Source organism: Paralichthys olivaceus, chromosome 15 (assembly GCF_024713975.1).
Source record: "Paralichthys olivaceus isolate ysfri-2021 chromosome 15, ASM2471397v2, whole genome shotgun sequence".
In the NCBI taxonomy this organism is placed as follows: Eukaryota; Metazoa; Chordata; class Actinopteri; order Pleuronectiformes; family Paralichthyidae; genus Paralichthys; species Paralichthys olivaceus.
This window is the reverse complement of record NC_091107.1, coordinates 18776808-18802448: the sequence shown is the minus strand read 5'-3', so window position 1 is coordinate 18802448 and position 25641 is coordinate 18776808. Positions and strand designations below refer to the sequence as shown.

General features: G+C 42.9%; 1 protein-coding gene across 2 annotated transcripts in view; it reads right to left on the bottom strand.

Annotated features, from left to right (window-relative positions):
* Positions 1-25641, bottom strand: part of spns2 (SPNS lysolipid transporter 2, sphingosine-1-phosphate) — a 64143-nt gene that overhangs the window by 13779 nt on the left and 24723 nt on the right. For both annotated transcript variants that reach the window (XM_020086122.2, XM_020086123.2), the window contains exons 3-10: positions 15029-15165; positions 10352-10503; positions 7468-7534; positions 4421-4563; positions 3645-3797; positions 3242-3431; positions 1151-1216; positions 532-630 (exon numbers count right to left, since the gene is read on the bottom strand). In XM_020086122.2, the coding sequence (XP_019941681.1) occupies positions 532-630; positions 1151-1216; positions 3242-3431; positions 3645-3797; positions 4421-4563; positions 7468-7534; positions 10352-10503; positions 15029-15165 (1007 nt within the window). The remainder of the gene's footprint in view (positions 1-531; positions 631-1150; positions 1217-3241; positions 3432-3644; positions 3798-4420; positions 4564-7467; positions 7535-10351; positions 10504-15028; positions 15166-25641) is intronic.

Genomic DNA, 25641 nt, shown 5'->3' with positions numbered 1-25641 from the left:
TCACTTTGCACTGGCCCACTTACACTTAAAGCATGAGCTGAACTGGTATCTGAATGCACGTGTGTGTGTCTGTGCATGAACAGCGTGCTTACACATGTGTAGTAGTGGTGAATGGGATATCTGACCTGAGATCATTCTTAAATATTCCCCTTCACACGCTGATCACTGCACATTAACTGCCGTCAGCCATGCACTCAACTCCAGATAATCTCCTGACATTATCCGTAGGGGCTTTACGCGAAATTTTTAAATGTCAAGATCAGAAGTTCAGGTAACAGCCGGCAGCGGTGTTGATGTAAACAACATTCTCCACAGCCAATTTCTACGTCATGTCGTGTCTCCTGCATGATCTACCCGGCCGTCACCCCTCACTCACAACACTGAAAATATTTCTGTTGTTGTGACTGGAGAATCTCCTGCTGCGCTCTTGATATGTGAAAGGCATCTCCGGAGAATGTCCTAACCCCATTGTCCTGACATTCAGGAGTTCACATCTGAAAACAACTATAGTTGACTCTGGGGGAATCTTACCAGGCCTATCAGGTATGGACTTCCCGCGTCACCCAGGAGATGTGAGGTGAAGCTCTGAAAGGCGACTGCCGTTGCCCTCCGGGTTGGAATAACGACAAACTGCACAGAGACAGGAGGAAACAGGAGGTTAAAAATATATGAAGTCGTGAGAGGTGATGAAGAGACAATGGTGGGACGATTCAGTCAGCCATGTTACAACAACCTCTACTGTCATCAATTATACACATAGAGGCTCTGTGGGTCAGGACAAGTCAGACAGACCAGTCAGTCACAATGAAAAATAAAAGAGTAATTGTCTGTATCCCTGTAGTCTCCAGCCTGATTACAAATTAAGGAGCTGGCTGGTAAAATGCTCTTTATGGGAAGTCTTGGCTGAATCAACCGCCTGTTTTCACATTCATGTCCCACATCATACATCAGAGAACGTCTCCTTTCCATTTGTTTTCTTGAGGATCAGTCAAGACAATAATTATCGGCTCCACCCAAACTGTAGCTTTCAAAGTCCACTCAAGCATTTTACCACTCGGAACTATTTTCAACTGGATCGTTGCCATTTGTTATCGTTTGTTGCAGGAATTTCCAGTGACCGAGACAATAAGTATAGGTTCTCTGCACTTACCATTAAAATGTCTGCTGTTATTGCCCAGTTCAGGAAAAGCAGCGTCTCTCCAATAAAGATGCAAACCTAAATAAAGAGGAAGAAATTGCACATTTAGCCATGCTAATTAAGAAGAATCAATCTCTACTGCACAAAGGACTGCTAACCAGACATGAAGCCAAAAGAGGAGGTTGCAGATATTTCCCCCGTGTGTGGGAATCCGCTGCTGAGTAAAAGTGCTTTGGCTGCGGCAGTTTAGAAACATGTTATTACGCTGTGGCCCAATTATATGTGGATGTGCAGGCCTTCATTTTGGTCCCATTGAGCCTTTTAGTGAGTGTTTAGCCTACGAGCTGAAAATCAGCACGATAAGGTTTGTGTTGTTTATTCCTGTCCAAGCTTTATCCTCAGTGTGGAAACATTTAGCACTTCCTTCACTCAGAGCCGGCTGAATTTATGTCCCACTTCTGAATGGGTGGAGCAGAAATGCGAATTAAACAACATCTTGCAGTGGACACACTTTATGTACATGTAAGCTACTGTATGCACACAGACTGGAGGCAGCTGCTGTTGGCCACTTTCTCAAAAACAGACCCAGAGGGATTTGGTTGCAGTGGAATCTCATGTATCTTTATTGACTGGTTTCGTCTGGCAGGGTTTAACACGGACGCTTGATGTGTGGGTTTCCTGCTGGGGGAATAACCCTTCTGCCAGCGTGCCAAACCTACGGTGCAGCACAGAGGGCTACAGAAGGAGTCTGACAGCGCAGATGTAGACGGGGCTGTCCTGAGAGCCGCGAACCAGACACCGTGACCGACATGTTGCCTCGGAGAGGAGAGAGAAGCCCAGGCCTCAGCTCAGATTAGCAGCGTGTTGAAGAGACAACAGCTGCGAGGTGGTCTATCGGCCTGGACATTACCACCACGTCACGCCTTATAATATAACACCTCTGTCAGCTCTTTGCCATGAAACCTGAGTTCACTACTGCTACTGTAGAGTGAGATGATTCAATATTTTACAGTAGAGTAGTCTGCACAGACGTGAAGTCACTTATTTGAAGTCAGGGCCTTGTTGCACTACAAAACATTCGACAGCATCAATCATCTTTTGTCACCTTTACAAAGGAGGAAACCAATAGTGACAAAGCTGGTTTCTTTCACACGGTCACTGTATGAAATTGAGTTGGACAGATTTGTAATCGTGTAATTAAAATGGAATACGTCCACACCTTGGGTTTTAATTGGCTGAGTCATGCCTCAGATGAATGTGTGCCTTAGACCTAATGGACGCTTAAATACATTTTAATTTGTTAAATCATAATTTATATCAGTAATTATTTGTCACATAGGAACTACTTTATTTAGCAGCTAATGACTGACTTCAGTCTATCAACCTCAACACACCTAAACTGCAGAAGAAGCCCTGCACTGATTCAGCAGTAAAACAGTAAAAAGGTCAGACTCCAAACTTCAAAGTCAGCCAAGGTCACATATTTAGGATATGGAAACCTGTTTGTTATGTTCGCTCACACGCATGGAAAATATTTCCCGTCTTTTACAGATTGGCCAACTTGTCGAGAGTCTGTTTCTACGCCTTTGTCTCTGATAAGAGTGAGAAATGTAGGCTTGGTGAGTCCAGAAGCTCAGAGTGCATTGTTTCAGGGCAGCTATTGTTAAGTTGCACCCTTTCCTGCTTCACAGGGCAAATTGGACACACACAAACTCTCTATGCACACTTGAAATTTGGCCAGCTAAGGTATGAGCCTCAGCTAACCTGCAACTGCAATTAAACTATTCACTGTGCCTCTGGGCCGGAAAGCAACCGGCACTGTGATTCAAACATTAACACCACCCTGGTGAGCTCTTACAAAGCTTTGTCTTGTTACATTGGTTACCAGACTTTTCCATTTTAATTCTCACTCCCTGGGGCTAATCCACAATTAACATACTAATATCACTCTTTGTTTCCACACCGGAAACCTGTTGGTTCTGGAGATTGGGGAAAGCAAAATTGGGTAAAATCCCATCTCCCTCTGTGGTTTGAAAAGGAAGCAACTTCCTCCTGCAGACACAGTTTCTACATGCACCGACTGTTACAGGAAATGAGTCTTACGTAAGCTCCTACGATGCTCTTCTTAGCCACCACAAAGATGAGGCAAACGAAGATGGCCGAGCCCAGCATGCTGACGGCACATACGAGTGGGTCGGCTCGTTCTGTCTTCTGTCGACACAGGCGTGTGGTGGCCGCCCCGATGACCACTCCTAGCAGCCCCGTCACACAGGTGATTGCCCCGAAGATCAGACTGGACGGGGGAGCAGAGAAGAGAAGACATACCTGTTATTCAATTTACTTTTTATTGCATGTGACTACACCAATAACAACTAAACCTAGTTAATCCATTTTTTTTACGCTTGGTTCACAAAATACTTTTTACAGGTTTCACATTGCACAAGTCAAACAGAGGCAGCAGTGACTTCAAAGCCTGTTCTCCATGTTTAGTCATTAAAGCTCTCACCTGTCTGTGCTGCTGCAGATCTCTTTTGTGCAGGGCTCCGCTGTCTTCTGCACCACCTGGGCTCTGGCCAGGTACACTGGGATCCACATACCAAATGCACCTGTGGCGAAGGACACCGCCGCTGATGCCAGGGAGGAGAAAACGTAGCTGCGACTAGGCAAGAAGAAACACATGCACCCAAAAATTACATTCAAAATCCCACACATGATTATGCTGTCTTAAAAAGCACCGTTTTCTGTAGCACAATCTTAAAGATAAGACTTGCAAAGGCTTTCTTTTTGTAAAACCGATGATTTGGGCAGATTACCTGGTTGGGTGTAGGTTTTTTTTCCTTTACTCAAGAGCATGATCTTTCATTTTGAGAGTCTGACAGATTTCATATACCATGCTTGTGCTTAGATTTCCTCTGCCTCAGCTCTTATTGAGAGCATGAGTGCGACGAGGAGAGCTGAAGCTGGAGTGCAGGAAATCTGAATGCAAGCCCTCAGTTTGAGCACAAGCAGAGAAAATCGTATTCACTGTGTTGACATTTCCTTGCCCCTTTAGGCTTTGGCTAAATACATATGAGTGATGTTAAAGGGTCTAGAATAATCTCCATGATCTATGATTCTGCCAATAATGTTTTTGATTTAGATTTTTTAGAATATAAAATATCAAAGTCAAAATTAAAAAACAAATCTAATTTCACACAGCTCAGGGTTGTTAAAGTTTTGTCCAATTAAAAGCCACTCTCCCAAAAACCTGGTGCCCCCCCCTAAGCCAAGCACAGGCCTTACTTCTTGGCAAGTGCCTTCATGTCGCAAAACCAGGAAGTGCGGGTCTTGATGCGTCCACCCATCGGGTCAGCACTGCCTCTCTTCGGATCTGGCACAAAGAGCAGGATCAGGGTTCCCGCGGTGATCCCTAAAACGGGGGATACCTACCAGGACGAGAAAAATGTACTAGGCTTCAGATCATGCTTACACATTGCACTGACTGGACAGCCATGAACACCGGGTCAGACATGGGAGCGGTTCGGAGGGAACAGATGTGAAATACCGGACAAAGAGCAGTGTGTTTACAGTCTGAATGGACAGCCACACCTGACATCCTATACAAGCTCTGTGGAGCTGAAGAACATTCCCCCTGCTTACTCCACTGGCACTGTGTGTGTATGTGTGTTTATATGTGTGGGCTTGTCTATGTGTTTAACACTCAAAAGGAGTTTTCTGGCTTTGAGTCCTGCCTTGGGAGCCCTGCTCTGAGGTGAAAACCTCAGAAGTGCCCATCTGCTTTAACGTTCACTATCATCTTTTCTTTTAGGTGGAAGCATGTTTGTGCATGTGTGTGTGTCTGTGTGGGGGAGACAAAGACAAAAGACAGGATGGGATGTGTGGGAGGGCATTTGTTAGAGAAATACAAAGTGCATAGAAAAGCAAAAAACATTTTCATCTGTCTGGGGAAATTCATCACATTATACTTCGCAGCTCATAAAAGCCCATTTATATGTATAAGTATTGCGATAGTGTGAAACGTGGTTGTGTGTTGGCGTGTACGTGGGTGTCCTCAGGTTTTATATTGAGGAAGTAATCCAGAGTGTGATGCGGCTCATAACATGGCTGATAATGTGGCTCAATGCAACGGTATTGGTCTCAGAGGTGTGATGATCGCACCAACGCTGATAATTTCCTTTCCCATATTGTCTCTCCTCACCAATCTTCTCCCTCACGTGTCGAGCAACTTAATTGGATCGAAGTCTGCATCAAAATTGTATGATGTGCTTCCAGAGAGACGCAGCAACAGAGCTCACCTCATCGAAAAACAAAATATTAGCTTGTTTTTGCGCGACGTTTGCTCTCAAGTCCCTTCATTATTATTCAGCATGACACCAGGAGTCTGTGACCTTTGACCTTGACTCCCACAGGGCCCATTATACATTTCCTTTACGGGCGGTTGGCAATCAAACAAATGACCTCCCTCTCCTCCTCGTCATTTCTCCCCTGCTCCATCTTACCGCTCACATTATCAGGAAGGTATCTGGAAAGAGTCGGACACAAACAAACGGAAGCGCTGTGGTGTTTTTTCCTTAACGCAGGATCCCGACGCACACAAGCTTTTTCATGTCTTGGTATTTGTTTTCCTCCCGCATGCCACACCAGTGATTAATCAGCGATGAGATTGTTTTATTGGAATGTCATTGTAGCCGCCTTGGAACAAACTGCCCTGCTCTTTGTTTTTTCTTTTATTCATGTTCCACAGAGGCAAGGAGAAAATCGACATCCTGTTTCCTTGAACCCTGGCGAGCTGTCATGTCCAGGAATCTCCTCCACCGCCACCACACGCTGAGAGAATGTTTAATGTCTTCCTTTAAATGTCACTCGGTTCATAAGAGGAGTTGGGTCATAATATGTTGTAAGAATTTTAAAAGGTGACCCTGAAGTCACTCATTTCTGTGCAGTCCTGTCAGAGGATTCATTGGTCCTGTCCATTACGACTGGTATGTCGCCTCTAAATGTTTTGTCTCACTTAGTCAGTAGAGTCCCTGTAAAACAGCGATTTATGCCCCTGCATCTATACTCCTAGGTTCACAGTAAGTAAGTGTGAAAATGCAAAACAGTCCACAAAGGATTTTCCTCTTTATGTGAAGGTGGAGATCTCAGAATGTTTCTACAGATTCCTTTTTCTTTAAATTGAAGCCTTTAATTAAAAGAGACCCAGTTTAATTGTCCTGGAGCAGCTTCGGGACATTTAACAAGCCAGTGCGCGAACAAATGAGTCCGTGTGCCAGGTCAAACTAAAACCCTGGTCCCTTCTCTGTTGATTCAGTAGATCACCTCAACAGTCTAAGATGTCTTCAATGTTTGTGTCCGCCTTCCCCTTCGCGTGTGCAAAATTATGAGGAATGTCTATCGGGAGTGAAGTAAAAGTCGCATTGAATTCCGATTTCGGCCACACGGCTGTTCAGACTGAGGTCGCATTTAAAAAAAATCTGATATGCATCTGATTTAGAACCACATATTAAAGTGGTCCAAATCTAATTTAAAAAGATCAGATTCCATGTGATTGGTGCTGTTCACACTGTCATTAAAGAATCAGATCTGGGTCATGGCGGGACCTGCTCCACTAGCAGAAGTACTTCAAACTGTTCCTTTGTTGCTATATACGGCTGGTGGTTACAGGAGACATGTACCTGGAACATGCATTTAGTATAGCATGTCAAGTAGCTCCAAAATTCCCCTCTCATAACTTCTCATAGCGAGATGACAACAAAGAAAATATGGATTTAGTTTCATTAATGCTCCTGCAGTGAAAAGACACAATACCCAGATAGAAGAAGCACTGACACTTTGTTATTTCACTGACACTGATCCCGCTTCACCCGAGATGACCTCTGGGTAAAGTGCAATAAAAGATAAATGTGTTTACAGCTACTGAGAACGCATAAAGCAGGCATCAGCCTTGATGTTTAATAGAAATCCACTCTCCTTGCTGCAGCCATCAGATCAGAGCTGAGCTGCTTGCTTGTACTTTGAACCCTGATTTTGGTGATAAAATCTTTAGGGTTCTGCACATCGCTTTGCGCTGATGCTGATGAGGACGCTGTTGTGTAAGTTGTTCGCCCTTTAGCTCTCCCTTCTCTGTCACTTCCTCGCAGTGTCAGGGCCTGGACCGCCTGGTGCTTCTTTCACCAATGACCCCCTCTGACCTCAGATCCATGACAGGCCTCACCACTGAGCCCAGCAGGAAGGACTCTTCATCTGTCTCTGTGTGCATGTTTGTGTGTGTGTGTGTGTGTGTGTGTGTGTGTGTGTGCGGTGTTGGTGGAGGATGATGGTGCCCTTACCCTCAGCGACCAGTGCCAGTCTCCTGCAGCCTCCTTGGCGCTGGAACCCAGGATGTAACCCAACCCACTGCAGAGACATGAAGACTGTATTAGCAACAGATAACAAGTATATATGTTTGTGAACCGCATTATATATAAAGTACACGAGTCGGTGTCCTGGGTAAGCAGACTCCGTCGTCTTTATCACTTACGCCTACACATCCTGTTTGAGTGTTTGGCTACTTGACACGCGGAGCTTATGACACTGATCGCAGCACCAGTAGCAACTTGGCTAGTCAGCCTATTTGTGGCGGTGATGTGTGCGTGTGGTCAAAAAATACAGGTGCAGGGTTATAGCCCGTGAGCCGTCAGAGCACAGCACTAACGCGGTTGTCTGGCTGAAGGCTGTGTGTGTTGTCACAGTGTAATTGAATTTCACAGCATTTTAAGCTGAGTTACAGGGTTTTTTGTGTCACAGAGGGATACAGCGGTGAAACGCTTTGAGGGGTATGTTGCTCGATCAGATCTGATCAGATAAAGAGGCCGCTGTGATAAGCCTCTGCTGCGAGATCACATCAGCCTTTTAAGGACAAGGAGGATTTAAATAAACTGAAGGTATGAACGGCTGTAAGAGAAAGTTGTGTATGCAGGCATTATCGTGAAAACAGTCATGCACTAGTAGATAAACAGCTGGATAGCCATTGATATTTATATAAGAGCCTGCAGACAAAGAGAATGGAGCTATTTTCCAGCCTGAATACAGAACACAAGAGGTTATCAAATGTCAAATCAAAATGTTTTATGAGTATGAAAATTATGTAAATTATATTATATGATAATCAGATCTTATCACCACTGAAACCAGCATCAAGACCTAGGACTTAGATTAAACTACTTCAGATACAGTAGATGTCTGAATGCATCGACTGCACAAAGTTGCACAGTGCTGTTCTATTTTTTTTTTACTGTACTAGATTAAATAACAATTAAAAGGAAAATAAACTCAGGCTGACTAACCCCATCAGTCAGGCAGAGAACAGTTAGTTCCCCTTTACTTCATTTTATTTTGGGGGGGGTCATTTGTGCCGTTATTGATAGAACAATAGATGTGAAATGGGGACAGAGAGCAGAGAAACCACGCAGCAAAGGACCAGGCCAGAATATATGTTATGTATAAACTTTCAATTATTTCAAAGTCTGAAACTTGCATTAGACCATATAAAAGCTACATTTAGCCTGGCTTCAGACTAGCTTTATATACAGTCTATAACACTTTACATAATCTAAAGTCTGAAATGAAGGAATATCCTTCATCCCTCCAACAGAGGTCTGCAGATTTAACACTGAAGCTACTTTCCTGGGCCCAACACTTTATGGAGACACTTTATGTTGATTTTTCTTTTAACTTGTCACTCACTAGCTTCTTCTCACAGTTCATTGAGCCTCTTCTACTACAATTAGTCACTAAAAGTCATTCAGATGTTCTCATTTCTTAGGTTCTTTGAACCTGTTTGTCTACTCGTGCACAGCCTCTGGCTGCCAGACTTGTTTTTCATTACAATAGCAGATTGGGGCAGTAGATTGATTATGAAATGGGACTTTGGAGTTCTCATCAGCATCGGCTGCTAAAAGGCCAAAATCATGTTGAACTGGATTTACACACTGAGCAAAGAGGGAAACTGCCCATGGTTGTGCTTCCATGATTAGTTCTCCAAAAATAACAGCTCCGTATAAACAGGCTCAGACAGCATATGATATTTCCAGTGAGTGACTAACGGCTAATCTTATCAGAGTCCACCCAGAGAGTGTTTGGAAAGTTCAACACCAACCATTAAACTTGAGCATGAAATACATGCTCACATCAAACACCGACATCACGCAGGGCACCATCTGCAGGGGCCGAGAAACTAGGGAGAGAGCGGAATCCATTTCCTGCGAATCGGGTCTAATTCCTGAGGTCATTTCCTGGAAATGGTCATAACAACCTCAGTAATGGCAAACAAGTGGGAGGCTGGATAGGATGTTTGACTGCACTTTAGTGAGGCCAACTCTTTCACCTTCTATTGTCTGTGTTGCCGGACAGTTTACTGTGACCCAAACATGTCAGCAGCTCATAACATGAGCACTCAGGGCGCCTTGAGCCTTTCCTTTGCTTATTTATATTCAAATAAACATTAGTACGCTACAAAACAATTCATCATTTCCATTGTGTTCTGCAAAGACACATTTTAGTGACATGTAAATAATTACCTACAGTCACTGTTATGCTCACTGTGTTTTTGAGGCTGCATCACATTTCTATTCTCTTCTGCTTCTCCCTCTGTGTGATTCCATGAGCAGTAGCTGCATGGTGAAGAGTACAGCATGCTGCTGCTCAGACACATGCTATAAAGCACTGTATATAATAATAAACCTCAAGTGGCTCCTGCACCGCATCCACCGGTACATTCATCTTTTATTACTTGGCTTTGTTTGTTTTCTCCCTGTGGCCCTTTTTCTGATTGAATGAGCTGAAAAGGCTGGAGATTTAGGCTTAATAATACCTCCCGCTCTCCCACATCCCCACGCCACATCTCCTGAAAAGCCTCCCAACCTCCTTAAAGCTTGACGCAGCCAATTGTAAGTTTTCTTTTCTCTGTGCGCAGGGCCTGAGCTCTTTGTGTGGCTGCAGCTGGGAAAAAGAGCCAGATTGGAGCGAGGCCGACCTTCACTATGTGAGGATGATTTTAAAAATTAATGAAAATGCTTCTGATTCTGCAGAACGTCCGGATTTAACAGTTAAAGAAAGGTTGGATTTCAATTTCATAAGAGATTTAACATCCACACTGACATCTCAAAGAATAGATCCCCTCCTGCATCTTGTTGTATGTCTGCTTCAACAATGCAGGGCCTGTCTTTCTCTTACCTTCCCAGGGGGATGGCCAGGTAGAAGACGGACAGCATCATGGTGCGGCTGTTGTTAGTGAACAGGTCTCCTATGATGGTGGGAGAGATGGACGAGTAGCTGGACTCACCGATGCCCACCAGTCCCCTGGAGAGCACAAACAGCCAGTAGTACTGCAGAGAGGGAAATAGAAAGAGACAGAGACAGAGAAATATTATTCAACCCTACAGGGACACTTTCTGTGAGAGGAGAATGTGGACTCAAAGGCCACGTTTCTTGTTCAGACTTCTTTTTTCTTCTATTGATTTTGAATGTTTTTTATGGGACAAAAAAGAGCTCAGCACGTCTGTGAATGTTCAGTCAGGGCTGTGAAGCACATTGAAAGTTTACTGATTAACTGCTGATTTAATAATAAAATGTGTTACATCAGCGCTGAACACTGAACTGAACTGAAACAAATGTGAGGCAATGACTTACACAAGTTTACGATGTTATTTGTGTTGATAGTTGTTTATGTCTCCTTATCTGATCTTAACGCTTGGTTTTTATTATTCATGTGTTTATTGGGGAACATTTTTGAGGCGCCCTTGAGTGTCTAGAAAAGAACAGTGAAATACAATTTACTGTCTCATATTTTTTCTTCTTTTTCTTCTTATTACGTGATCCACTAACCAAAATAATTTCACTTCCTGGAACTGTGAAATTCATCAGTGTGAAGGAGCTTAACGTGTCAGTCTTGTTATATTACCAGTATCTTCTATTGCATGTGGTAAACTGATAAATAAAAGAGGTGAATCCTTATAAGACTTTTATAGGAGCTTGCACTCTGGAGGGGGCACCTGTGTAGGCAGCTGGATTGTTAACTGTTTCCATGGCAACCACAACTCACTGGATACAGACTACGATGTCTGCTTTTAAAGCTGCAAAGATATTTGGTTCCCCAACACTGTGGAATGATGCAAATTGCAAATACTGGGGACTAACTTGTGATCAGTCTGTTTGTGAGTGAAATTAATTGCACGTATATCTTGAGCAATAAAGTAAAAACTGTAGAAACTGCATAAAAATCATCTTCCTTGATGTTGCTATGTGGGTAATTTTTCTGCTTTCCCATTGCTGGCTCTGATAATGTGAGTGTGGCTGCATGGGAGTGTGATATGGTTGCACTCTATTGAGTTTGTCAGCCGTGAACAGAGATTAATGAAGGTGCTGTAAGTAGCAGAGACCATTAGCCTAGACGCTGACCCCAGAGCTGACCTGAGCTCTCATCCATCACTGCAGGCCTCATGCTGCTGGATGCCACATCATGTCATAGGGTCATACACACAGCCGTCAAACATCCAACACCACACACACACCTCACTGTAAGATGACACTCGAGGGACTGCATCCTGAAACTGTCACATGCATATCATTTTCACTGTTGACTTTTGCCTGTGTCATTTAACCTTTAGTTTGAAATATATGTAAACTACCATGTTTGCGTTTGATCCCAACTGAGCTTCCACTGCTTTATCATCTTTGTGTTTGTTGCATCGATTCGAAAGATTCTAAATCTATTTTCTTCTTTTAAACGGAAGAAAACAGGCTGCTGGTGGGATCATGACGGTAGCCCTCTATGTGTGTGTGTATGTGTGGCCACCAGGCTATCATCATCACTTGGAACAAAAATGCAAGTAAAGCGACTACAAAAAAAGCTCAGAGGACTAATGCCAGGGAAGCTCCATGAAAATGAGGTTTAGAGACAGTGAAAGCAGAAGGACTGTGGAGAGATGAAAGAGAATTGGGAATAATTTACTTTAAACTTTAAAGTGTTTTGATCCCGTTTCCAAAAGAGTCTCCAGCCATGGCTGCAGCTCTGTCAGGCTGCACAGGCACAGTGGTGCTAACATGCTCTGATGGACAGCTCTAACATGCTGATGTGTGTAATCATCAGTTAACTTTTAGTGGCTTTTATAGCACCATCTCCCTTACATGCTGAGAAAACAAGGCTATGGATTCAATTAGAACTATATCTGACACTAATGAGTGCGGCATTCTGCACACTCAATATTTCAATTTAGACTGGAAGGTCCGATTTTTGACATTTTTTATGACATTCATTAATAGTGGGGCTGGGCAAAACAAAGTATCAATAATAATAATGATATAATTTTCATCAATAGCAATATAACAATTCCAGTAGCTGGATATTGTACCTGGAGCTTGTTCAGTGCAGTCTGTTTGGTTGCAAATTTTGGACTGCATGCAAGTGTCCACATAGGAGTCCCTACTGGACATGGATGATGACATTTACGTCACAAGGGCCATAAAGAGGACCCCTGAGAGTGCTGTACACGGAAACTATGAATTCTCCTTTACAAATGATTGCTTTTAATGTCCTTGTCATTCTCTGCCCATAAAGAAGAGTTTAAAACCACAATCTTCAATCAAGAGCCAAAATCTGTCTTGAAAACTTGAAAGAAATAATAATATGACATTGGTTGTGATAATTATCAATACTGACTTTTTACCTTGATTGCATTTTTGGTCATATTGCCCAGCCCTGTATCATAATGAAGAGCTATACTTAACTTTGTTGTACGGACCCATTAACAAAACCTAGTTTCTATCAGTGTCCATGTGGATAGAGGAGAAAAAAGTTTTCAAAAACAAAAAAGAAATCTTAGAACAGCTGCTAGACAACAATAGTAGTTCAGTGGTTATTATCCTTGTTTTACCCTCATTATACTATAAGACTGAATGAAAAGACTCTTGCTTATAAAATCACACATAGAAATGAACTTAAGAAAACAGAGAGTAAATGTATGTTTTCAAAGATGTGATCACAGCCAGGCACAGGAAGCCACAGGTGGCCGCAACTAAAGTGTTTAAAATTTCAGCTGACCTACAAGTTATCATTATAGGACGATGATCTGCAGTGGCCATGCAGAAGAAAATATGCAGTTTCACATTGTGACACAAATTTCTCTTATGTAAGATCTGTATTCCATATCTGCGGCAAATCCGCCCAAAAGGCCCCGGAGTGTCTTAAATGCATAATGACAGGACTCGGTTGTAAGTGGTCATTAACATTTCATTCCGTGTCATGTCTTTCATCTCTCATGTGCCGTAGTGGTGTTACATAAGAGCCGTCTACTATTGTCTCGTTTGATTGGCAGTGGAACATGTCTTGAGGATGGAATTAAAAGTTTAGGGCGAAGGAATGCGAGCGCAGAGGATCACTCTCCATCTCCCTGTGAGCAGTCAGTGGCCTTTCCATCACATGTCAGAGAGGAAGACGGAAGAGGCCCTTTATATTCATCTCGGCCAGAAGCAGCATGAATGTATTCCCTGCTTAGGCGAATGGCTGCCATCTTGTCTTCTCACATGCAAGTCTATAGGGGATTTAAGTGGAAGGGTGCCCTCCTGGGAGCGTCATCATCTCTGAGCTGTCATCCCCTTCCACAGCTCTGGGCTGATGAGCGGGGAGCAGGCTTTACTCAGCGCGGGACTCCATGACGCTGCTCGGCAGACGTGCCGTGTGATGCAAACATTTATCTTGTGCTGTAGCTTTAAAGCCACATGTCTCTGCTGGATGATCGACTTTACATTATCAGTTTTCTCAGTTTGTTTCACGACTGTTCATGAAGGCTATACATCAGAGGCTACATTCACACTAATACGTTTTTTTTTATGCGCACATCAACTCTGCTACTGATTCACCTGCCGTCCACACTACTGGAGTTTTAGAGCCGCTAAAACTGAGAAGTTTAGAAACTAGGCTGGGCCCGTTTTAGTTTGAAAACTCTGCATTTTAGTCTGGACGGGCAGAAACAGAGATATTTAGAAATGATGATGTAGAGACTCACAACTGCTTGTTAATTGGGTCTTTTCAGTCAAATCATAGCCTTCACTGATTCGTCACGCTCCAATTACATGACCGCCTTCCGGGAAGAAAAACCCAACATCAGCCTCGGCTAACGCAACATGGATAGGCGATTACAAGCTTCTCTGACCCTGATGTCTTTGCAACTAAAACCCAAATACTTCCTGTGTACAACGGCACACGCATGCCAGTGAACGTGAGTGGTCATGTGATATTATTTTCAGGCATGTTTGTAAGGATCAGGGGATTAAAACTGAACGCTGGTTTGGACGGAAATTGATTTGGTTTGAAAACCCTGTTTTCATACACAGTAGTATGGAAGCGGCCAGAGTCAACACACCCACACATAGATGCACAGAGCCTTTCACAGTAATGTGAAGGCTTCTCTCAGTGAGATACCCATCCCCCACATCGTCCCCTAAACAATAATGTTATTGTTTTAATGTGTCCGACACATCCCAGCACAAGGAGGCTTTTACGGATATCAAATCTAAATCCTCTTGTCAAGGGGCAGTGAAACTTGTCGTCTAAAGCTTTGTAATGGAGACAACTCTGAGGCATGGGCCGTCATTAGTTGATTGGCTAGTAGCCAGCAAAAGAAAGACAGAAAAGAAGAGAGGGAGAGAGGGAGATATAAAGAATGTCTACAAAGGCCAAGCGGGTGTCTGACTTAACAAGCGTGTCATTTCATTTCACTGGCCTCAACATCAAGCATATCCTCATGATAACACAATAATTAGCTCGTCAGTTGGGACCATATCACAGGCGTGGCAGCCTAATACGATAACACTGGAGCTCTTCTGCTGCACGTCCCCTGCACTGTGCCGTACCTCTTTGCTGATGAAGGAGCTCGACAGAGTCACAATGGACCAGAAGAAAATGCCACAGCTCAGGATGACCTTTCTGTTGAAGCGGTCGCCCAGGTAACCGAAGATAGGAGCCGCCACCATGAAGCTGCAGATGAAGACTGCAGAGGGGAAAGAAAAAGGAGACAATATTAGTTTGCACACAATAACAGATCCATAAATATATTTGTCAACATTGTCATATTTATAGTCTTCATCTCACTTTGCTTCATTGCAAACTTGATTTGCGACTGGACTGAGCCAAGCACTTCAGCTCCCTGCTCCACTTATTAAGTCAAGACCTGTCAAGATCAACTATGTGATACCAGTCAGCCACAGACTCAGTGAAGGACTGCCAGAGGACACCTCCATTCAACTCCGACCAATTAAAATTCCTGTTATACTGCATTCGCTACAAGAAACCTGGCAAAAGGAATACATGATTCAGACGATACAGCACCGAGTACTGACACTGAGAAGGGTGAAGGTTTTACAGGATCCGATGTGTGGGGAGAGTTGTTGAGGAGGATTGTGAGAAAAAAGTACAGCTTGGATTATATCCAGTCCAGCAGAGCTTGAAAGAGACATAGAGGAAAGAAAGTGTGTAGGACAGAGAGAGGCTTATGTGGTGTGAGTTTGTTGAGATAAAACTAATCATCAGGACGAAAACATGTCAGGGTTTGATGCAGTAATGCTGGCATTACAATTACACTGACCACATGCAAAGGACTTAACACTACATCACACAGCAGCATTCATTCTGTCCCACTAGAGCACAGTGGTGGCTGCACGGCCATGAATAATTCCTCCATCTTAATTTCGTACAGCTGAACTCATGTCCCAGTGAAAGGAACACGAGTGCTTTAAAATGTGTTCCTCTAATTGCCCCGCTGCTGACTGGACGACCAGGAACTGTTCTTATGGGGCTTTTTGGTCTATATTCATGAGCAGGACCGACCAAACCAGACCTGAATTTTTAATGCTCTCAGACTGAGATCTCTGTCTTTGCAGAGGAGAAAGGGCAGGAGATGTGACTCCTGACAGCACCGAGGGGAGCTGGGTAGGACGGCTGGAGAGTTTTGACACATCATCAGCATAAACATACAGAGTGAGGAGAGGAAGGAAAAGAGATGAGAGAGGAGAGGAGGGGCGCGTTATATAAGGTAGAGGCATCGCTGTCCCACAGCTGTTGAGGCCAACCAGCGGGATAAGGGACAGTAATCAGATTATAACATAACTGTACTTTTGAACATGTGATATCATGGAATGATGAAAGAAAGTCATTCCATAACCCTATTTTGGGGAAGAATATCAAAAAATAATCGTTTTACATAACTTTGTTACTGATACTGAAATCATTTACTGTTCTGTGCTGTATTTAATGCTGATCAGTGCATGGTTTAATGAACTAGACAGTATATAGCTAGCCAATGCTGTGCTTCAAAAATCAATGCATTAAAGGTATTAAAATGTCATTTGAAGAACAAAAAAAAATCTAATTTCACAAAGCAATGAGAAAATGGAATCTACGAATCTCGTTATTATTAATGAATGAATCTATTATAGTCTGGGTTTCACAGGTGCTGAATTCGTCCCACCTCACCCTGTGTTTTCTCTCTCCACCTCTCACTACTCCTCCTCTCCCTCTCTGCTGCCTCCATCACAAGCCTGCGTGTGTTTAGTGCTGCGGGTTTATTGTGCATAATGTTAAATGACTCTGAAAACTGCTTTGTGCAGGTCTGACTCTCTGAAGAGCTTTGCCAACTCACCCTGCAGCCACAGCCCTGCAGGACACACGCATACGCACACACACGCAGGGTGTAGTGCATACTGGAGATAAGATAAAGTTGAGGGCTGCAATCACTCACCACCAGCTGCTCCGGCCGGGTTTTAAAGCCGGGGGCCAGAAAATGTTGAATCTCACTGTTTAGCACTCTGTCAAAAATACATACGCTCACATCATTAACTGGCTCGTTTTAGGTAATTAGCGGGACAACACATAACCAGCTCTCTCTCTCTGTGTCCCATGCAATTTTGTGATTTGTTGATAAGCTGCACCACTTTCTTAAGGCTCATTATCACTTGTTAGTGTTGGCTGGGCCCTGACAGTGCCATCACATTTATTTAGTGTTACCTTTGCTGCTCATTAACCTTGCTTCTATCTGAGTAAGAAGTGTATATATGTAGTTTTAGATGCTGGGATCCAATGACTCCTTGGTGGTAAACTTGGCGAAATCAAAAATAAACCTGACAGCTATGATACAATCTTTAGTTTCAGTGTATATAATTTAGTGTGTATGTGTCAGAGTAATGCCATGATGAATTGATGTCGCACTCATTAGTTGCAAAGTGATGCTTTCTTTACATGACAAAGGGCATAGCACAGCCTTGTCAGGTTGTTTATTTTTAATAAAAGCAGCTACGCCTTTTACACTGAATCAGGGTGTGCTACTTTCAGAACAGTTCCATTTCCCCTTTCAAAAGTATTTCTCATCAGTCCGTGAAAACAATCCATGATTTTGATCTCTCTTTCAGGATTGTTACTGTAAGTGTTGTTATCGTGGCATAATATCATCAAACTATCCTCAACTTCAAAGATAAAGTATAACAAATTCACAGATAGATCCACCTTCTTCTTTTCACGAAAATCAACAGGAAATCTTATAAAACATGTGCTGTCACTGAGGCTGGATACACACCTACATCAAGTCACATTTATGAAGGCTCATCTGCTCCCAGGAAATACCCTGTCACGACAAACGCTGTCTATAAAACTAGCCCACTGTTCTCCTGCCAGTCCAAGCTGAGGGCTACAGATGTTCCAAATAAATACGTCCGTCATACTTTAAAACAACGATTTCCTCCCTTTAATATCACTTATCCTGAGAGATACAGCATGGTTTCTGTCAAATCCCCAAAACTTTGCCCATCACTGGTGGGATAATGTTTTAAAGTGCGTTTAGTTTTTATTTACAAGAGAATAAATGTGTTCAGCAGAGAGCGTGTTTACGTAAAGTAAGCCTGACAGGCTGTAAATGGCCCTGTTGAGCAGGAAGCTGGTTTGACTGATGTACAGTAAACAGCTATTGAATAAGAAATTTACATAAAATGTTGCCCGTCCCCACAGGTCACATTCCTCCTGACCAACATGGTGTCTATGTTCATTCTCGTTTATACAGTGCAACACAACTGTATGTGAGTCCACATGTAGGTGTGACTCCACTGTGTCATCAGAGATAAACCCACAGCTCATCACTGAAGATGCTGCAGATGAACATGCAAGAGATCGGCTGCAGGAAAGCTCCAGCAGTGAGGAGTGGATGTGCGGCGTGCACCACTGTGGATGTTTACACTGCAGGCCAAAGGGGGGAAAACATTTTCATAACCTCATTTGAAGGACAATGGTCAGCTTTGACTACTTCTGCAGGCGGCCACTAACTGTCAGAGCACGATTCACTCGAGCTGTGTTTTCAATGGAGAAGCAAAAATATTTAGGATGATAAATTAATTACAAGAAACACACAAGCAAAAATACTTGAAATTAACATAAAAACGAATTCATTGATAAACAAAGAATAAAAGTTTAAAAATACTAAACTTGTGACGGAAGTTTCAACATGACCTCCCATTAAAATAAAAACTAGAATTAGGTCAAATCAGTGAGTACTCTACGATAAATGTACGTTATAACCTCGGTTTTAAAGGAAGCCACTGACTCAGCCTGCAGTATTTCCTCAGGCAGGTCCAGAGACTCAGAGCTCTCATTTCAAAAGCTCTGTCCCCCTTCGTCTCAATCTGGAACAATAACCGTCGTTATCGACTGGGAACATACAACAGAAGACAAAAAATATAATGAAATGGAATGTTTTAGTTGCAGTTAAAGCAAAATGAACATGCAGTTTCGAAAGCTGGCGTTATGTCACTGTCTATCTCTGAGGGAAGTGGCTCAAAAGTCACTTCAACAAGCCCGACAGTATCAGCTCTGCCTGACATCCTGCCCTTATCATTAAGCTTGTGTAACATATTAGCTTCACAAACACACATCCCTGTCTTTTAAAGCCTTTGTGTATCTCCTGTTAGGCTCTGGGGTAATTGTCAGTTCCACACCAGTGACTGTTTACGTGAAGAAAAAAATTGCAGCCAATTAATGGCAAGGAGATTCAATTATTGTTGATGCTCATAACAATCCTGAGTAAAGCCATGCTGTGAATACGGAGACGATTCAGTGTCACCTCACCAGGTTGTTTGAACCATTTAGGTCATTTATTAATGTCTGCTCGTCTGACTGCAGGGAGACCTTTGGGGCCAGTCGAGTAGAAGTGGTTTGAGATTAATTAATCATTATTCCTTCTTGTCTATTTCACCCTGGCTCTATTGTGACGCCTTAAAGGAAAAAAACAACCCAGAGCCTCTTGAACCTGGTGTACTTCTGACAGAATAGATAAAAGCAGTCCAGTGTATCCACTAAAACGTCTGCGTGCCTCAGGTACAGGAGGGAGCGTCCAACCTGTTCTGATGTCCTCTGATCTCCTCGGTGCTGCTGTGCGTGTCTCTCACTGTGTCTCAGCGAGTAAATTACATCAATTACAGCGGTCTTAGCACATTCCACGACAAGACAATGGCTGTGAGAAGTTCTAAAAGCAGACTCAAGAACAGGTGGAGACACTGACGTCTGTACAAAGCTGTGTTACTGTGACACTGGTGCTGAGTGAGGCCCTGCGTGAGCCACAGTATAATTACTTTACTCAGAGCCTCTCCAGGACAAAACTACAAACTGTCAGATATTGATCGAAGATGTCTTATTGTAAAGTTCTTCACCTTTCACGAATAAAAATGTTTTTACTCGACAATTATCTAGTAAGTCTCCAGTCGTAAACCTCCGTCTTGATCATTTATCTTCATTCATCAATACCACCGTCATTGTTTATTATCTTTCTTCATTAGTGGCACCACATAAATAATTTAAGAACATGTGAAAAAAAAGTCCTGTGGTACCAAAACGTTTTATCTTCAAAAAAACAGACACTGTAAAAATGGTTGGTTGGTTAAATTGTTCTAATTACGCCTCTTCTGAAGGACTCAGTTGGGTTGTCAGATGTTTCTCTCACCACATGTTCTTTGTATAAGAAATTTCACAGTAAAAATAACTTCAAGTGTTCAAAACCAATGACATGGCCCATGAGTTACACTCAACAGGGAAAATACTGGGGCGGAGGAGCAGAGACGCTCAGACGCTTGTTGTTGGGCAGAAACTACATAGAAAGTAATGAAACTCAGGAAACACTTGAACAAGCTGTACACACACACACACACACACACACACACTCTCTTCTCCTTCACATGCCACACAGAGTAGAAACACCGGACATCCAGCCCTTGCTTTGATTGGCCAGAACAACACAATACCTTTGGGATGACTCACCACCTGTGATTCAAAGCCGCTGTGAATAGAGCATCATGGGTAGATACAGACACACATATGTTGTGTGTGTGTGTGTGTGTGTGTGTGTGTGTGTGTGTGTGTGTGTGTGTGTGTGTGTGTGTGTGTTATTGATATTCACTGAGCCTGCACAGATGCATTTCCCTATGAAACACTGGTTTCCCCCTGAAGAGAGCACCTGTGTGGCTCAGCATCCGGATGTGAGATGGCAAATTCTCAGCAGCACGTTATTTGAGCATTTTCTTTTGAGGCACTTCTCGTTTCTTGTGACGGTGAACAGACTGATTAAGGTTGGAAAAGTGGGAATGAAGGTGCTGAGAGGCACAAGAATACAGTACGGCTTAATCCCACACCAATGCAGATGTGCGCAGTGTGCGTTCAAGTGCTCCCCTATAAGCTGCTTTCTCTCAGATCAGACTGTTGAACTGACTGTGGTTTGTCTTGAATTCAAAAAGTGCTCCTGGTTGGAAATAATTACAAAAAGAAATCTTTTTTCTTTTAATTTTAATATAGAAATAAAGATTCATAAAGCTGCTTTGAGCTACAGAGGCAAAAGTCTCTAATCAAGAACTCTTTCAAGGACATGTTTTATCACCTTGAATAGGGACGTTTACACAAAAACTACTCAACTGATTATCATAACATTTTGTGGAGGGGCATGACCTGAGGAAGAAAGCTTACAATTTGGTGTGGATATGGATCAGTAGGCAGATGTTTAACATTGTGAGAAAGGGCGCTTTTCAACATTTTCTTTGAATTCTCAGAAAATAATTGATGAAAATAATCAGGCAGCTTTGAATGACTGATATTTGAGTGAGCGCAATTTGGTGCAGATCCAAGTAAAAATCTGGATCTAGTGAATGTAAATGTGGTTTCATGAGGAGACTGTAGGGCCTTGGTGGTGGTATGTGCTCTCTAAGTGCAATTCTAGCTCTTTAGGTGATTGAAAATGAAAATATTACACACCAGTGCATGCCATAAAGATAACACGGCATAAAAACCAAGACCCTAGTGTAATGAAGTAGATTGTTATAATGTTATAATGCTTTTTTTCCAACAAACAGTTAAATCATATCAATGTCATCTCGGGAAAATGCCTCCTCCCTCTTCTGTTTCTTTTTTAGCTTTGTGATTTGGGTATTTCCCACAAGGCACCGTCATCCTTGCGGCTGTGAAACCTGACAGTCAGGACGTATAGGGTCCAACCAAGCCTCAGCAGTTCAAGGAATTCCAGTGTCCGTCAGCCGCAGGACACAGAACAGGGGGAACAGGAGCAGCACATCCTACCTGCAGGTCTGCACATGTCTGCATACATAGGCGTATTCATTCAGCGACAGTCACCCTTTGACATATTCACTGTGGGCAAGAAGTGAGTCCAAGTGTCAGCGCTCGTTACGCCGCAAACGCGCTGCTTCCACAAATACATATTTCATCAGCAGCGTCTGTTGACTCTCCTTCACCTTTGTGCCTCTGCCATCTCTGTCACTACAAGGTTATCTGCTCTGCTGCAACCGGAGGTGTTCACGCGGAGTAGCTATGGATGAGTAATGTGTGGTAGTCTGTAAAAACAGCTTTGTAATTTGTTGTTGTACCATTTCAACTGATATGATCTCTGATGTCATGTAGATTAGACGAGGGATTTTATTTGACTGTGTAGAAATGACAAAACAAATAGGTTTGTGAATTTCAAAGAATACAGTGCATGATTGTGCAGAAGTCCAAATTGTGAAATTGTTGTGACTTTTGGGCCACAGCATAGTGTCATCATGCTATTCCGGTGACCTCACATGAAAGATGATACACTTGTCATTCAAATATCATCCTATCATTACCATAAAGGTTAACATTTTTTGGTGCAGGGCACGGACGCTTCTGTGGAAATACACCAGGAAACCCAACCCTGCATACCAGTGTCACAGATGTCATCACACACAGAAAATGTCCAGCCACAAGTAACCTCTCTCAGAAAACAAAAACCCTGCAGTGTGTCACATAAAATGTCCTCTTTCCCTCAGACAACAGAGGTGCACGGACAAAGTTAAGGACACGTGATGAGGGACATCAAATTAATTAATCTTTCCACGACTGCTGCTGCCCGCAAACCCAGACTGCTCTTTCTCAATAGGATGACTCTCTCACACTCTCGAGACACAACAGGTCCAGATTTAAGCTGATCATGTGCATATGTAACACACAGCAAAGGTACCTGAAGATTTCTACCGGGAAATGTGAAGCATTAATTCCTGAATATCTGAGAGACGTTTTCAGGTAGAGGAATGAAATCCACAGATTTACGTTTTTGTGTCTATCATCATCAATACGCCCACTCGCTCTCACTGAAGGAAGTCCACAGGCTCTCACTCGGACATTTGCAAATACAGCCCCTCCGGAGAATGTCTGGAGAAAATCTGGAGTTCAGTGTATGTCTGAAAGAAGCTTAGGGGCTTAATAACAATGTGCAATACTGGAACAATTACCCGCAATTGCTCATTTTCCATTAGGTGTTTTGAATTCTCTTCTCTCTGCATGACCATGAGCATTTCATTTAGAATCACTTCCCATTTAACAAATTCATCAGCATTGTGCAAATTTGCGAATAAAGTACCACCGAGGCTGAAATGTGATGGCGAGTTTACTTCTGAATTTGTGGCTGTGGAGACATACAAGCATATATTAGTTTAACAGAATGCAGCCAGGAGGTTTGCACCATCCCTGGTGTATTATATTCAACACATGACTAAATCTGATGCTGTTTACTGGAGTTCTGGGCCTCATAAAACGTCTGTGTGTATCCATATGGGGCAGAGTAATTTACGCTTCTCTCTCTGCCTCTGCCTGCTCGCTATGATATTCAGATGAAATACTAATGAGAGAGAATCAATATTCCTTACTACAAAGGCTGGGATGTTACACTCATTTATCTGCTTGATCTTGCTCAAGCAGACAAGACTTTTTTATTTGAACTATAACAACCTCAAAAAAATGGTTGAGTTTTCTCCGCTGTGCGGCACCGGTGGGAGTGGCAGCTTTGTTTCTCCCACTAAAGATTAATGGGGCTGCCTGTGGATGGTGTGATACACGTTTTTTGTTTGAATAGGAAACCAGATCCAAACATTCGAGACATGTGTCGTACTGTAACGCACACATTCTCATCACATTTCTGCCTCCTGGATTCCCCTTCATGTGGCGCCCCGAACATTTCTGCATTCCTCGCATTTCTGATCACCGCTAATTCTCTAAGAAACCCCTGCGCTCAGACTTCACCAGTGTTGGGTTACCCATGCGTTGGCTGCCTCTTGATAAATGCCACATGAAGCCTGGGAAATACCCATGCACGCCGCACTCTCTCTTCGCCTGTTGCTGTCAAACTCAGCAGCTAATTCTTTGCAGAAGCTGCCATCAAGCGCTACCTGTTGCCAACTTAAACCTCTTTTATTTTACTCCATCTTTCAGCCTCTGTGGGAGCTGATGGCTTGTCACTGCAGCTGCGGCAGATCTCTCTAGTACCTGCTTCATGTGAGAGCTGCAGCTGGGGAGGATTTCACGCTGCTACAAATACCACTCTCGCTGGCAGGAGCTCTCTGGAACATCATCTTTTGTACATTACCAGCTCATATTATAAGCAAACACATATGGTGAGATTGAAGAAGGTGCTCGCGTTTTCTTTTGTTCTTCAAACTAGAAACAGTCATGAGACGTGCTTTCAGTCGAGACTTGCACACTGTGTTAATAAAAAATTTTTTTCACAGGGATCTTTACCAGATTCAGCAGCAGAGCACTCAAACTCTGGGCAATGTGTTTTGTTTTTTTTCTACCATTTTCTTCATAAGAAACCAACTTAAAGAAATGTGTCAGTGTTTGTGTTCTTGTAATCTACCCTTGACATTGGGACTAATGGGATATGAAACATATGTTTCCCATTACAAACACATACACATGCTTTTATTTAAGAATAAATAGACCAAGTGAGACGTCCCTGTCTTTGACCTTGACTTGCTGAGGTATGTATTTATCGAGCGCATGTGTTTGACCAGGCGGACTGTGGAGTGTGTGTGTGTGTGTGTGTGTGTGTGTGTGTTCCTGATTGATCTGTTGATGTCGCTCGAAACAGAGAGAGTTGTGCAGCCTCCTGCCACATCAAGCGATCGATCAGTGTTCAGTCTATATTTGTGAGAAGCCGGATGAAATATCACGAAGAATCTCATTGGCACAAATGTTTGATCTATTCAGTGATGACCTATTTTTAAATCTATGTGAATCTATCACAACCGATCTGCTTTGTTTCAGAAAGATAAGGAGCGATCTCATAGAACATGCACTTGGATTAGAGATTAAGTCAGTCATAGTGCATGAATGTTGACAGTTTATCTTAAATTACACTGCAGCCGATGAAATGATGATCGCAACATGCTATTGCGATTGTCGCCTGCCGTAATATCTGCTGGGTGCTTTCCTCAGTGGACTTGAAAATAAATGTACTTTCTTGTGTGCACTGCCTGTTTCACACAATGTGGATATTACGCAGCCATTTGACAAAAAGCGCTGTTTGTCCCTCCCATTTGGCTCTTAGGCCAAGATGGAGACCGTTGAGGGTGACAAGTGTCTTTTGTGTGAATCTATCACAACAATCCACCTCTGCTTTCTTTGTTTCTGGTGCTTAACAGTAAGGAGCGACCATCTCATAGTACTTTTACATGAAAATGTGCTGTATCTCAAGTTAAATACTTCTGTCCATACATGTACCCCTTGTACATGTATCAAACCCTGCCATTGTGCACTCAATGGAAGTGACAATCAAAACGTTACAGCGATTGCCGCTTGCCATAATATCGGCCAGTTGCTTTGCTCAGTGGACTTAGAAATAAAAGATATACTTTCTTGTGTGTGGCCTGACTCACACAATGTGAAAATTACAGCGCCACCTGTGCCAACATCGTGTCGTCCTTCAGGAGTTTCACATGTGAAAGTTTGGTGCCTCCCATTCCGCTGCATCAACTCTTGAGAATGACAGGCGTCCATTGTTCTACACTCAACTTTGTGACTTTTTTCATTGCACGTTCCAGGTACTCATAATGCATTGAATAATGTGAGTGTGCATGGACGTTAGTGAATTGAGACACAGCGCGCTTGTTTAATTGACCATGTAATCCTGATTGGT